The 16,150-nt window shown below is 37.2% G+C and overlaps 1 protein-coding gene across 6 annotated transcripts in view; it reads right to left on the bottom strand.

Annotated features, from left to right (window-relative positions):
• Positions 1–16,150, bottom strand: part of LRRCC1 (leucine rich repeat and coiled-coil centrosomal protein 1) — a 54,989-nt gene that overhangs the window by 22,962 nt on the left and 15,877 nt on the right. For all 6 annotated transcript variants that reach the window (XM_036031065.1, XM_036031068.1, XM_028518043.2 and 3 more), the window contains 7 exons: positions 13,197–13,364; positions 12,647–12,822; positions 12,345–12,554; positions 3,801–3,997; positions 3,387–3,534; positions 2,085–2,233; positions 837–1,041 (listed from right to left, as the gene is read on the bottom strand). In XM_036031065.1, the coding sequence (XP_035886958.1) occupies positions 837–1,041; positions 2,085–2,233; positions 3,387–3,534; positions 3,801–3,997; positions 12,345–12,554; positions 12,647–12,822; positions 13,197–13,364 (1,253 nt within the window). The remainder of the gene's footprint in view (positions 1–836; positions 1,042–2,084; positions 2,234–3,386; positions 3,535–3,800; positions 3,998–12,344; positions 12,555–12,646; positions 12,823–13,196; positions 13,365–16,150) is intronic.

Raw genomic sequence — 16,150 nt, 5'->3', positions numbered from 1 at the left:
GAAGACACACAATTACATTCTTCGGATTCCTTCTGCTTCTATTTTAATACCAGTTACCCAAAGAAAAGTTCCTTTTAAATAATGGAACCTAGTACCCAAATTGATTTTCAAAATGTCATAGGAGAATGATGCTGTGATCACATGAGGTACAGCCTCAGAGGCATCAGACACACTCTTGTTTTCACATACAGATCTTACTCAAAATTCTCACTCAGAAAGGTGAAATAACTTCAGAACAAAACAGATATAGGCTCAAAGATACAGAGAACAGGCTGACAACTGTCAAAGGAGTGGGGGGCTGATGGGTGGGGTTAGAAAGTTGAAGGAATTAAGCAAAAAACAAAACAAAAAGAAACAAACAAACCTCATGGACAGAAAACAGTATGGTGATTACCAGAGGGAAAGGGGGTAAAGAGGGGATAAGTAGTGAGGGAAGGAGGCTTGACTGTGGGTGGTGAAAACACAGTACAAAATACAAGTTGTGTAATATAGAATTGTACACCTGAAACCTATATAATTTTATTAACCAATGTCATCCCAATAAATTCAATAAAAACAAAAGAAATGTTTTGGGGTACCATCAGGTACCCCAAAGAGACTTTAAATACCAGCTCTTGGAACACAGCCCAACAACTTGCAATATGTCCACCAAGTCTTCTGGTTGCCTCGTGAATACCAAGAGCTTTAACTCGGAAGTAACTCCACAAACTAAATTGCCATACTATTTAATTCTTGCACATTCTAAAATCTCAGTCTACCATATAACCAGAGTTGTTTCAGTACACAGCCAGGATTGGGTGTTAACTCAGTGACTAACAGACAGAACAGAGAAATACCTGGGCTGCTTGCTGCTGTCCTTTCTGCCTCTCCATCTTTTCTAATGCTCTCTCCAGGGCTCTCAAGTGTCTGATGTAATTTTCTTGCTGATCTCTTGCTTTAATTAATTCAATAGTTAGTTTTTTAATTTCATTTTGAAGTCTGTGAACCATAATTTCGAGTTGCACTTTGGAATTTCTTTCTTTAAAAATAATTTCCTTTAACCTAAAGTAGAAATCAGACATGTACATTATACATAAAAAAGGACAAAAACTCTCCTTTTTTGTGTATAGTCAACATCAAAGCTCACAGTAGATAAGATTTGAAGCATGTTTCTAACTCATCAAATTAAAAGAAAAGGCTGAAAAACAGAAAAATATGTCTCTTGCCCATTCCTGAAACTAACATTGTATCAAAAGGAAAACCATTTTACCTGAGTTAATGAAACTTTATCTTATGTGAACTTTATTCAATTGCAAAGCTTTACTTAACATTTGTTTCAGGCACTGTGCTTGGTGTGGGCTTAAAAGTCAATAGCATGAGCCCTGGCCGGGTGGCTCAGTTGGTTGGAGCATTGTCCCATACACCAAAATGTTGCAGGTTTGGTCCCCGGTCAGGGTACATACCTGGATTGCAGGTTCAATCCCCAATCAGAGTGCATAAGGAAGGCAGCCAATCAATGTTTCTCTTCCTCTAAAAATCAATCAACATATCCTTGGGTGAGGATTAAAATAAAAAAAAATAGCCAGTAGTATGAATGAGGAACAGCCTATTCCTTCAAGGAACTCTTGCTGGCTTTACTTGGAAGACTTACTAATCTGTCTGATGCCTCTAGCTAGAGGGCTGAAATAAATGTGGCCTGAACTCTTTATTTATGCAACAAGTTGATGAAGCACTAAATCTTTGAATACAATTAGTTCAATTTGAACTGAAACCATATACACCATAGGTGGCAAACACAAAGCTCTCGGGCTGAATTTGGCCCTCCACCATGTTTTATCTGGCCTGGCACCTTGTTTCTACCCAGTGTCAGCACCAAGCTTTTTGCCCCTAGTTAAGGAGTAGTTACATTTATACAATCCTAAAATTACATTTGGCCCTTTGAAGGCAACCATGGGGCTGATGTGGCCCCTAGTGAAAATGAGTTTCATACCACTGACATATACTGTTTTGGTCTCACTACAGTTGGTTTAAACAAAGGTGTTCCAGCTGTGAGTTCACTGTTGTTTGGGTGATAAGCTAGCTCCAGGTGTAGACCTTCCCCTCACCTATTTGTGGTGAGTAGAGCAAGGCTATGGATATCTTTCTTTTCATTTGCATGTTTATGTAGTTCATCAATATAATCCATAAGTTTCTTTTCAGCTTGTTCAGCTTTCCATCTCTTCTCTCTCTCCTGGTCTAGTTGTTCAACAAGTATCTGAAAGAAAATAGTAGTGTTATGTGAACTTGGAAAAGTTACCTAATCTCTCATTGCCCTAATGTTCTCATTTACAATACGGGAATAACAGCATCTCATTCAGAGGGCTGTGAGAGAATTAAACAAATTAAGGTAAGTGAAGCATACATAACAGTGCCCATCACTGAATGACGACTCAAGAAGTGTTAGCTGCCACTACTACCATAATGACAATTACTGTTGTTTCTCTCAATATTAAAGCCTCTACACTTGAGAATAAAAGGAGGAAATCAATAGCGTGAAAAGTGAGAAATAGCTTAAAAAGCAATTATGATATTGGAAGAGTGCACATTTCACTCAAAACCAGTACTTCACAAATAAAATTAGGGTAAGTTAATAAAATCACAAAGAAATCAATGTGTACTAAAAATTCTTAACACTTGAGAGTGATTAAAGCAAATACTGAAGAATTTTTAAATCCTTAAATGCCTCTTAATCCGGAATCCATGGGTCCAAACTGGGTTTTGGGAGAGTCTCTGACTTTACACACATTTTGTGAGTGTGCATAAAAGTAGACTTCTCTAAGAAGACCAATAGATTTCCTTAGATATTTAAAAATGTCCAAGGCCCAAAAGTTAGGAACCACTGCTTAACAAACAGGAATTTGAAAATTTAAATAAGTTTCTTCCTCCACAATTATTTAACACAATTTCACTGAAATCTGATCTTAAATGAACATGTAATTTCCATTCCTTTATAAATTATTAAAGTAATAATATCACACAAAATCTAGAAACCAGGAAGAAAAAAATAAACTAACCACTCCAATAGAAATACATACAATCTTTTGTGCTTATAAAAGCACAAAATATTTTTCTGAGATTGACTTCATTTAAAACTATTCACATTAGCCCTGGCTGGCATGACTCAGTGGGTTGAGCATTGGCTGCAAAGCCAAAGGTTGCCAGTTCAATTCCTGGTCAGGGCACATGCCTGGACTGAGCACCTGGTCCCCAGCTGGGGCACTTTCAAGAGGCAACCAACAGATGTTTCTCTCACACACAATGTTTCTCTCCCTCTCTTTCTTCCTATCTTCCCCTCTCTCTAAAATAAATAAATCTTTTTAAAAAGAAGATTATTCACATTCATTTTTCCTGAATCTCTTGAATCCTACCCGGTACGTGTTGTCTTCAGGGCTGCTGTTGTCAACTTTAATTAGTTCTGTCTTCTGCTCCTCAGCTTCCTCTAATCTGTTACAGTTTGCTAGAGATGATCTTATATACAATTCTTTAAAGAAAGGCTGTTTCATTTTACGATTATAACTGCAAAGAATAAAACATAGACAATAACCCAGAGAAATGGGCAGTGTTTATGTTTTTTACAACAGAAGGACAATCTATCATAGATAAAGGGAGCTTTCTGTATAAATTTATAAGAATGTACTGACCACATCTGAACTGGCAAGGCTGAAACTTATATCACTGGCATTAGAAGAGTAAAGAAATATCAACCACAAGATAACTAAGAAAGAAGCCAGAACATTAACTTCTGTGCACCTTATTTCAATTTCTAAAACTGAAACACATACCTTATAAATGGGTTGTTGTTTTTATTGTGGTGCTTAATAGTCTGAATTGTTTTGGAATAATATGGGATTTTTGATCTTCTAGGAATTTTTCTATTACATTCTTTTCTGTTTCCATAGTCACTTTCAGAAGTCATATCTGTGTCTCTTTTTGGTCTCAGGTCTTTCTCAGGAACATTGTCTATTAAAGAACTAGAAGTCTAGAATTAAAAAACCAACATGGTTTGTTAAGAGGTTGATATGGTATAAAAAACTAAAATTTGCCCTGGCTGGTGTGGCTCAGTGAATTGAGCACTAGACTTCGAAGTAAAGGGTCTTTTATTCAACTCCCAATCAGGGTACATGCCTGGGTTGTGGGCCAGGGTCCCCAGTGTGGGGCATGTGAGAGGCAACCACACATTGATGTTTCTCTCCCTCTCTTTCTCCTTCCCTTCCCCTCTGTCAAAAATAAATAAATACAATCTTTAAAAAAAAAGACTAGCCCTGGCTGGCGTAGCTCAGTGGACTGAGCTCGGGCTGGGAACCAAAGTGTCCCAGGTTTGATTCCCAGCCAGGGTACATGCCTGGGTTGCAGGCCATAACCCCCAGCAACCGCACATTGAAGTTTCTCTGTCTCTCTCTCCCTCCCTCCCCTCTCTAAAAATAAATAAATAAAATCTTTAAAAAAAAAGACTAAAATTTGAAATCTCCCAAAATATAATGACCTTTTACATGATTAAGGGTTTATAAAGTATGTTTGGAATTAAATACAGGGATTCTGCCTCTTGTATGACAAGTAAGTTCCTCCAAGGTTGACTCTCTCAAGGTAACAATGATAATGATAAACTCTGGGAAAAATACAAACAAAACCATGAACAAAAACTATTTAGAGGCCCTAAAAAGTGAACAAAAATAGGTTTATTCTAGAGAAGAGTTGACACTTTGGAAAATAACCAGAATGAGGTATTTCTGTCTTTCTGGTATTTAGCCTGAGAACATATCACAAAGCGTAGTTCCATGCAGGGGTGTCCAACCTGCGGCCTGCAGGCCACATGAGGCCCAGGGTGGCTATGAATGCAGCCTAACACAAAATCGTAAATTTACTTAAAACATTTTTTTTTTGCTCATAGTTTTCATTAGTGTTTGTGTACCTAATGTGTGGCCCAAGACAACTCTTCTTCTTCCAGTGTGGCCCAGAGATGCCAAAAGGTTAGATACACCTGATAAGAGTCTTAAATTCAGGTAGAAAAACTAGGTTTCAGGTTCTGAGTAGTCAAAGGACAGTATAGAAATGGCAGGAAGTCCCATAAAGGACAAAATTCAGCAGCCCAAGAGACAAAATAATAGTTCAAATCAAAGCAAGTTAAATGCTTGCCACAACAAAAATATTGAACTCTTTGGAGACTCATAACAGTATCAGGTCTCCATAATGTAATGTTCACAATATCAGGAATAAAAGCCAATGACACTCACCATAGGAAGAGCCAGGAAAGTATGACCTACTCTCAAGAGAAAAGGCAATCAATGAGACCTAACCTGGGGGAACCCAAATGCCCAAATAAGAGACAATGACTTTAAAATAGTAATCATAGCTCTGCTCAATGATATAAAAATTATGCTTGTCATGAATAAAGAGAGAAAATTCAGCAAAGAAATACAAATTATTTTTAAAAAGAGAATTTCATAGTGAAAAATAAAATGTCTGAAGTAAAAATTTACAGGCTGGGCTTCACAGAAGAATGAGTTAATAAAAATAAGAATACATGAACTTGAAGACAATTCAGTGGAACTTATTCAATAGGAAGAATACAGAGGAAAAAAGTTGCTAAGATACATGTTTACAGTCTCAGGGATCAGAAGATCAAGTGGGATCTGAATAACTGGGGGAGAGAGAATGGGGCATGAAAATATTTGAGGAAATAATGTCCACATTTTCCTAAATGGATAAGGACACAATTTAAAGATTTAAAATGCTCAGAGAAACAAACCTTAGGCCGGATAACATGAAGAAAATCATCCTTAAGTGCAACAGTCAAACTGCTAAAAACCAGGAGTAAATGTTAAGAAAGTTAAAGGGGCAAATAGAAAAGACAAATCCACAATCTTAGTTGGACATTTTAATATCTCACATACAAGCAACAGAACTCAAAACCAAGTCAGTAAAACATGAAACATCTGAAAATACTATCAAGCATCCTATCCTCATGTCACAACTGCAGGATATACATACTGTTCAAGAGCACAGATAATAATCCACAAAAATAGGTGTATGCTGGGCAATGAAAGAGGTCAGAGCAAATCAAAAGACAGATATTACCCAGAATATGTTCTCTGACAAAAACAGAAATAAATAAGACACTTCAAAATAATTCTTGGATAAAGTAAAAGAGCAATTGGACGATATTTCTAGCTAAAAAATAAAAGAATAATCTGTCAAAAGTGGCTCAAGCAGTGCTTTAAAAGAATATTCATCATTTTAAATGATTAAATTAGAAAACATGTCCAAAATCAATAATGTAAGCACTTACATTATGAAGATAGAAAATGGAATTTAATTTGGTTTCCAGCCAAGATGGAGGGGTAAGTAGATACACTGTGCCTCCTCACACAACCAAAAGAAGGATAGCAACAAATTTAAAAACAAAAAATAAGCAAGCAAAATTGTCAGAAATTGAACTGTATAGAAGTCCAACAACCAAGTAGTTAAAGGAGAAACATTCATTCAGACTAGGAGGAAGGGCAGAGATAGGCAGCCAGGGAAGAGAGGACGTGTGGCAAGGCAACGGCTGGCGGTCTCACTTTTTCATGTGGATAAACAGGAGGAACAGTGGGGAGGGAGACAGACTGCTCAACCCCGGATTCCAGTGCCAGAAAAGAAAGCCTCAAAACCTTTGGCTGTAAAAACCTGTGGGAATTGTGGCAGCAGGAGAAACCCCCAGACTCACAGGAGAGTAGCTTGGAGAGACCCACAGGGTCCTAGAATGTACCAAACTTACCCACCTGAGAATAAGCACCAGAAGGGCCCAATTTGCTTGTGGGTAGCAGAGGAAGTGACTGAAAGCCAGCTGAGAGCCAAGCAAGAGGCATTGTTCTCTCTCTGGCCTCTCCCGCAACATACGGTGCTAAAAGGAAGCCAAGTGGGTTGCCTTGCCCTGGCAAATACCTAAGCTCTATCCCTTACAATGCAGGTGCACCAGGACAAAGAAATATGGCCTAAATGAAGAACAGAGCAAAACTCCAAAAATAGAACTAAGTGATGAAGAGATAGCCAACCTCTCAGATGCAGAGTTCAGAACACTGATAATCAGGATGCTCACGGAAAAGGTTGAGCATGGTTGCAAAATAAAGAAGTGAAGGCTATGAAAAGTGAAATAAAGAAAAATATACAGGGAACCAATGGTGATGGGAAGGAAACCAGGATTCAAATCAATGATTTTGAGCAGAAGGAAGAAATAAACATTCAACCAGAACAGAATAAAGAAACAAGAATTCAAAAAAATGAGGAGAAGCTTAGGAACCTCTGGGAGGGACACCTTTAAATGTCCAACATCCAAATCATAGGGGTGTCAGAAGGAGAAGAGCAAGAGCAAGAAATTGAAAAATATATTTGAAAACATAATGAAGGAGAACTTCCCCAATCTTTCAAAGGAAATAGATTTCCAGAAAGTCCAGAGAGTGGAGAAAGTCCCAAAGTTGGACCTAAGGAGGACCACACCAAGGCACATCATAATTACATTAGCCAAGATTAAAGATAAGGGGAGGACCTTAAAAGCAGCAAGAGAAAAGGAGACAGTTACTACAAAGGAGTTCCCAGAAGACTGTCAGTTGATTTCTCAAAAGAAACTTTGCAGGCAAGAAGGGGCTAGAAAGAAATACTAGAAGTCATGAAAGGCAAGGACCTACACCCAAGATTACCCTATCCAGCAAAGCTATTATTTAGAATGGAAGGGCAGATAAAGTGCTTCCCAGATAAGGTCAAGTTAAAGGAGTTCACCATCACTAAGCATTTATTATATAAAATGTTAAAAGGACTTATCTAAGAAAAAGCAGATGATCAAAAATATGAACAGTAAATGACAACAAACTCACAACTATCAACAACTGAACCTAAAAAGCAAAGACAAAAACAAACTAAGCAAACAGCTAGAATAAGAACAGAATCACAGAAATGGAGAACACATGGAGTATTATCAGTGGTGAGGAGGCAGAATGGGGGAAAAGGTACAAGGAATAAGAAGCATTAATGGTAGGTACAAAATAGACAGAGGGAGGTTAAGAATAGTGTAGGAAGTGCAGAAACTGAAGAACTTATATATACAACCCATGGATATGAACCTGGGAGGGGAATGCTGGTAGGAATGGGGGTGCAGGGCAGAGGGGAATAAAAGTGTGAAAAATGGGGCAACTGTAATAGCATAATCAATAAAATAAAATCATTTTTTATTTTTACTTAATAAAAATAAAAAATAAATTTAATTTGAACAAAATTTAAAAAGCTAGAAAATGCGTAAATTAAAAGTGGAAGAAATAATAAAACGTAGAAGTTGACAATGTAAAAAAAGTACATATAATAAACAAAGTTGATCTCTGTAGAAATCAATAACACCTCCAGCTAAATTGACTAAGAAAAATAAAGAGTTGCCTTAGAGTTAATAAAGAAATTGAATTCATTATTTTTTTAAAGATTTTATTTATTTATTTTTAGGGAGGGAAGGGAGGGGAAGAGAGAGAGAGAGAGAGAGAGAGAGAGAGAGAGAGAGAGAGAGAGGAAGAGACATCAATGTGCGGTTGCTGGGGGTTATGGCCTGCAACCCAGGAATGTACCCTAGCTGGAAATAAATTGAATTCATTATTAAGAACCTCCTAGGCCCAGATGATTTCACCAGTCAACTCTAAAACATTTAAGAAAGAAATAATTCCAGTCTTACAAAAACTTTTAGAAAACAGAAGGAGGAAATGGTTCTCAACTTATTTATGTAGGCAGCATTAACATATAACATTAAAACTAAAGACCCTACAGTAAAAGCATAAATCAATGTCCCTCATGAGCAAAGACATAAAAAACCCTTATAATATACCAACAAATTGATTTCAGGAGTATATAAAAATATAATATATCATAATTAAATGAGGTTTATGCCAAAAATGCAATGTTTAACATTAGAAAATTAATCAATGTAATTCACCCTATTAAATGAATACAGAGGAAAACCACACGATCACTTCAATAGATGTAAAAACATTTGAAGAAAAAAAATTCAACATTATCAGAAAATTCAGCACATTGAGAAGTAAATTTAATTTGATGAAGAACATCTGTGCACAACATGCAACTAACATCACACTGAATGGTCATATAGACAGACCATGCTCTGGAACCAGGAAAAGTGCCCACCTCACCATTTTTCTTCACACTGCACTAGAGACCCTAGCTGTTGCAATAAAGCAAAAAGGAACAGCATAAAGATCAGGGAAGAATAATTAGTCTCTAGATGATTGTTTATGCAGAAAATAATAAGAAATATATAAAACAACGACCAGAACTAATAACTTTAGCAAGGTCACAGGATACAAATTAAGTATACGGGAATCAAATACATTTTTACATACAAGCAGCCATCAATTGGGACACAAAACTACAACAATTATTCAGTTACAAACATGTTATAAAACAAAATTCTTAGGAACAAATTTAATAAAAGATGTGTAAAACCTGAATGTTGGAAACTACTGCTGAAAACAATGAAATGAATCTAAACAATAGAGATATGTTCAGATTTAAGACTCAGTATTAAGACATCAACTTTCAAGAAACAGACAAGCTGATTCTAAAGCTTAAAGAAATGTAAAGAATCTAGAATACCCAAAATAATTTGGAAAAAAATGAAAAAATTGGAAGACTTACATTACCATACTTTGAAAAGTACGGTAAAGAAACAAAAATCAAGACAGTATGGTTCTGCCATAGGATCAAAAAATGGATCAAAGAAACAGAAAAAAGGGATCAGGGATAATTCTGTAGTTTGTGAGGTCATGTGATTTTTTTCAACAGAGGCATCAAAATAACCCAGGAAAGAAAAGCCTTTCCAGCAAGTGGTGCTGGGAGAACTGAATATCCACATGGAGAGGAACAGATTCAACCCTGCCTCATCACAGACACAGACCTCAGTGCAAAAGTAAAACCATAGCTTTTTAGAGAATAACACAGGGGAATATCTTTGTGAGTTGGGGATACACAATAGTTTTAAAATTCACAGAAAGCAATAATCACTAAAAAGATAAACTGGGCTTCAATAAAATAAATGAATATGGAATTCACAATTTGAACAAAAAATATTCATAAATATTTGACAAATATCTGACATTAGAATGCAGAAAATATAATGAATTCTTTCAACCCAGTAATAGACTAACAACTCAATAAAAATATGGGCAAAAAGTTTGAAAAGACACTTCACAAAAAATTTATGAATATTCAATAAGCCTATAAAAAGTGCTCAACACTGACAATCATTAGTGATATTCAAATTAAAGTCACAATGAATACCCAAACATACCCAGCAGAATGGCTAAAATAAGATCAGTGCTTATACCCACACTGGTGAGGATGTGGGAAACTGGACAGTTGCTTCTGCACTGTTGGTGGGATTAAAATGTACTGACCATTCAGGTAATCTCTGGAAGTGTCTTATGTAACTGTATACACACCTAGCCTAGAATCCAGAAATTCAACTTCTAGCTATTTACTGAAGAAAAATGAAGACATAAGTTCACAAAAAGACTTGTACAGTATTATCATAAACCTAGAAATAACTCATTGGAGCCTCAAGAGGTTAATGTAAAATACATGTTGTTATTCAATAAAACAACAGTTGTTGTTACTCAATAACATGTTGTTATTCAATACATTCAATAGAACACTACACAGCAAAACCAAACTAGGGATAGACATATTCTGTGCATTGGTTTCAAGGTCATCAGGTAGGGTATCAGGAGATTTGGAATTGAAGCTCAATTCTATCTTACTAACAAAGAACTCTTAGATAAATTCCTGGGTTTCTTTTCCATGTAACAAGAACACTGACATATTAACTCCTACCTACTTGGCTGGGTTGTAGTAAGAATGACATGATAGTATAAGAGAAGCTACAAAGTTTACTTCAAATTTAACTTAAGCTGAAATATTAGTTTTGACACTGGTCAAAGAGTTGGCCATTAGACAAGATGGAGAGGAAACCTGAGGAAATGAAGGAGTCAAAAAGCTTAGCAATATGTCATCAGCGATGTCAAAGAACATTAGGCCAGCACTGTGCCCCAGCTCTATCACTGTCTCCATCTGTGGCCCCAAATGAAATAAATCTCTGGGCTCTCTGGCATGGAGAATCCCTGCAGTCTCAGTCACTCAGTCACTCACTCACTCACTCATCTATGGCAGACCTTGTTTATTTAGCATTATTAGTGTCAGACCTATGAAAATAGTTCAGGATGACTAAAAACCCACCGAACTGTGAATATCCCATAAGCATTTTGTTTCCCATCCCCACCCCATCTTCAGAAAAACAAAACATTAAATATTAAAATTATAAATATGGAGGTAAAACTGATATTTGACTAACAGCCTAGCCTCTCTGGCCTATCCATAACCTTTCTACCCTATATCCAGGTAGGGGATAAAGTAATAGTCTGCTTCGTGCTGGGAGGTGTGGTGGTCAAGACAACATCTGCCTATCAGAACAAGATTGTTGGAGCAAAAGCTGCAGACCCAAGCCCTGGCTGGCGTAGCTCAGTGGATTGAGCACGGGCTGGGAACCAAAGTGTCGCAGGTTCGATTCCCAGCCAGGGTACATTCCTGGGTTGCAGGCCAGAACCCCCAGCAACTGCACATTGATGTTTCTCTCTCCCTCCCTCCCTCCCTCCCTCTCTCTCTCTCTCCCCCCCCCCCAAAAAATAAATAAATTAATTAAAAAAAAAAAAAAAAGCTGCAGACCCAAACAGCAATAAATTCTAGGAATTGTAGTTCATCCACAGGTTCAAAGATTCTAAAAGTCAGTGTAAAGGGTAAAAAAGAATGAGTATCTTAGGGAAGTAGAGATTAATTTGGGGAGGGTCTACTGGAAATAGAAGTTGAAGCAGAAAGTATATAAATGAACTTGAATTCAGCTGTGAGTCCCATAAGTGGTTTTAACCACCAAACAACTGAAGAGATAGGAGAGGTCAAAAGTGACTCATAATTCCCCATGTTAACAGACATAAATCCAAAGAGTTCTGTTTCCTTCAGTTTGAAACAATATAGGTAGGTCACTGGAAATAATGTAAAGTACAACAGAAATTACATAATGAAGGTTTGAAGGAGGATGACAAGGAAAATGAGGGAAGAAAGGGTGTCACCTTTTCCTACCACTAGTACTGTAACAATTTCATTTCTAGAAAAGACAAAAATATGCATACACATGGATGCAGCAAAGACACTCCTAATTGGTCCACTTGTACCGATTTTTTGTTTTAAATTTTCTGAACTACTATTTATTCAACAAACACACTGCTTAGAAAAATAGAAAAAATAGTTACTTCATTAAGAAGCTGTAAAAACTGATCATCTAATTTCTGAAGTTTCATCTCATTCTGAAAATCGCTTTCATGATTAACCTTCTCTGGCTCAGAAGATGGACACACAGACATAAAGGACGGCAAACCAGTGTCAGTTGGTGTACTGGCAAACTGATCCAGGGGAGCCATTTCATCGATGGGGGCTGTTTCCACTGGCATGATGTCAATGATCTAGGACAGACACAACCCAAATCCTTAAAATTTGTACTTATTAGTTAAAAGCTGAAGTTACCTTCATATTAGGAAAAAACCCAATACTGTACCTCATCTTCACTTATATTTAAGGGAGAATCAGATGAAACTAAATTATCCAAAAGACCTTCAAAACACTGTAGATTTGATGAATTTATTTGTGACAGATTTACTGGTTCACCAAATATGTTCTTGCAATCCAGGATTCGAAGCTGTGGCAAGGTTTGGAGCATAACTGCTCTGTACCCTTAGAAACAAATCATTTAAAAGGAAAAGTCAGGCATTAAAAAACATTAATTACTTCTAGAATCTACTTGACTCATTAGCTACCAGATGCATCACCTACAGCGGCAATGTTGTACTATAAAATATATCATAATGACATAATTTAATTTTGAGGCACTTGGTTATCAAATATAGCTGTCTAAATATAATTACTAATCTGTTCACACTGTTTTTCTTTTAACAGCAATTTGTCTAAATGAAACAATTTATTTGCAACTATATTTTTCCAAATACATAAGAAGAAGTTACAAAGCTTAAGACAAATAAAAGCAGGTTAGAACACCAGTTGCTTTGAACGCTGTTAACAAAAATTTGAACATTGTTAGTTGTTCCCACCTGGTACACGGCAAACGGGATTATCCTCGCTATCCTTCTCCAGAACAAGATTCGTCAGGAAGTGCAAGCCCACCACACACTGAAGTAAATGATGAATGCTGTCTATGCAGTTACTGTGCAGGTCGATGTATCTAAGTTTATGTTTGATTCCATGAAGGGGCATCAAACCTGCAAGCCAAAAACACCCTGCTAATGCAACAGCAGCAACTTCCCCAACAGCTCACTAAACATTTGTATGTGGGTTCTATTTCGAGAGGCAAAGCAGCAGCATGAATGATGACTCGCTGTGAAAGCTCAATCTCATGAGGAGTGTTCAGATGAGTCAACTGTTGTTTTTAAAGAACAGAAGTTCTTGGAGTCTGGTTCTCTTCAAACAAAACAAATGGGCCTCTCTAGGCCACACAGGTACTTACAGAACAGCATAAACGATGGCTCCAGGCTCCTTTTTCATAAGGAGACACTGACTACACTTCAATTTCTGGTTTGGGCATAAAATACAAACAGCAACCCTTTGATTTAATTCCCTGGTAATATCTGTAGCCCCTGCTTACCTAGTGTATGGTGATGCTAGGAACTCCAACTCTGGGCAGCCTCTGATTTGGCTCAGCTGTGGTGCCCCAGGGCCTTGCACCTTGCCTATGTACTCCCTGAAGCACTGGCTGTTTCTCTATTTTGCTTGCTAGTCCATTTTGTTCATTAGATTCTACATATGAGTGAAATCATATGGTACTTATCTTCCTCTGACTAGCTCATTTCACTTAGCACAATGTTCTCCAGGTATATCCATGCTATCACAAAGGGTAAGATTTCCTTCTTTTTATGGCTGTGAACTATTCCATTGTACCACAGCTTTTATATCCACTACTCCACTGATGAGCACTTGGGCTGTTTCCAAATCTTGGCAGTTGTAAGTAATGCTGCTATGAACATAGGGGTGCAACTGGCTGTTTCTCTCCTGCCTCAGAACTTGCTTCCAAGTGGAGCTTGCTGAGCAACAGTGCAGCATCTAAGTGTGAGGGCAACAATGCCTGCAGGACTCCCTTTAGTCCTAGAGAAGGGATGTTGTCAGTGGACCACTGCCCCAGCCTCCCTTCTTCTGGAAGGCCCACCATGTCATGTGTCGGGGTCTCCAGCCCCAAATCCTGATTGCTCCCCCACCACACATGTCTAGCAGACTTCTCAACACCTCATTTCTACATTTTCCTTCCCAATCATCCCACATCTGAAAGCAGTCCCATCATCCGCCTGTGACTAGAGAAAACTTGTGTTCATTATCTTTGACACCTTTTCCTTCATTCCCTAATCTTATTCATCAGCAAGTCCTATGATGTCTATCTGCAAAACATATTTACCAATCTCCACTGTCTCTACCCTAGTCCAAGTCTCCTTCATCTCTCTTCTGGACACTGGAGCAGCTTCCCACTGGACACCTGACTTCCATTCCTATACTTCTAAAATTCACTCTCCCTCCCTGAGCAGCCAAAGTAACCCTTTAAACACACACACTATGTCACTTGTTTAAAACTTCCAATGGCTTCTTATTGTACCTATGAAAACAAGTAAACTTCACTCTTTGCCTACTTTCTCATCTTTCTTCTTGCACACAAACCCCTTACTTATTGTGCTCCAGGCACACTTCCTTCGGACCCTCTATCATGGCAAGCTTGAACAAGCCTTAGTGTCTCTACATGCTGTAGCATATAAACTGAAATTATTTATCAAGGTGTTGCTGAACAAATAAAATACTATCATTCTAAAAATCATCTATTAGAACTTCTAGAGTGGACTACTACATTTTCTTCATATTCCTTATTATTATTAGTCACAAAAATGCACTTTCACCAACATACAGTTGTTTAATCACTGCAATGACTGAGATATAGAATTTCTACCACCCAAACTGTTACAGCCCTATGTAACAATTTTCTCTCCCTATCTTCAAGCCCTGACAACTAATGATCTGACTGCTGCCTTTATAACTTTGCCTTTGTCAGAGTGTCATATAAATGGATTCATACAGTGTAGCCTTTTGGGTCTGGCTTTCACTTAGTATAATTCTTTCTAGACTTATCCATGTTGCTTCATGTATCAATAGTTCATTCCTTTTTATTGCCAAGTAGTATTCCATTGTGTAGATACATCATCATTTATCTGTTTACCAGGTGATAGATAGTGGGTACTTTCTGGTTTTTGGAGATTATATATAATCATAGAAACATGATGATATGAAAAGCTACATAATGATATAAATATTCGTAAGTACAGGTTAGATTAGACATATTTTTATTTCTCTTAGGTAGACGCCTAGAGTGGGATTGCATGATATGATAAGTTTACATTTAACATAAGAACAGTTCAAACTGTTTTCCCAAGTACTTGTACCATTTTGAACTCTACCAGCAACTTCTGTAGCTCCTAGCTGTTCCACAACCTCACCTGCACCATGTGCTATAGTTTTTAAAGCTACCTATTCCAGTAGGTGTGAAGTGGGTCTCACTATGGTTTTAATATGCATTTCCTTAGTTACTAAGGATGCCAAACATCCACTTTTCATGTGCTTACCTGCTATTTGGAAATCTTCTTGGGGAATCATCTGCTCAAATATTTTGCCTATTTTGGGTGGCTGACATGATCTGACTTGTTTTTCTTCCTCACTACAGTATAAGCCCTGTAGCAAGAACTTTATCTGTTTGATACGATGATTTTTAATAAATATTTGTTGAGTAAATAAATGAACTAGCTTATCCAACATTCACATTTTTCAGATAAGGAAATTGCATCCAAAAAGTAATAGCTCTACTCAACAGTATACAGCAGTGACAGACCTACAGCCAATACTCAATCCTAATACTTTCACATCTTTGGAGAAAAACGTTTAAAAAATTAAAATACTACTGCTACTCAGGCTTAAGGGTAGGGATAAGATCATTTTATTTTTTTGTATAGTAAACACC

This window comes from Phyllostomus discolor, chromosome 7 (genome assembly GCF_004126475.2).
Source record: "Phyllostomus discolor isolate MPI-MPIP mPhyDis1 chromosome 7, mPhyDis1.pri.v3, whole genome shotgun sequence".
NCBI classification, from domain to species: Eukaryota; Metazoa; Chordata; class Mammalia; order Chiroptera; family Phyllostomidae; genus Phyllostomus; species Phyllostomus discolor.
Note: the sequence above shows the minus strand (reverse complement) of the source record. Positions and strands in the feature narration are given on the sequence as shown.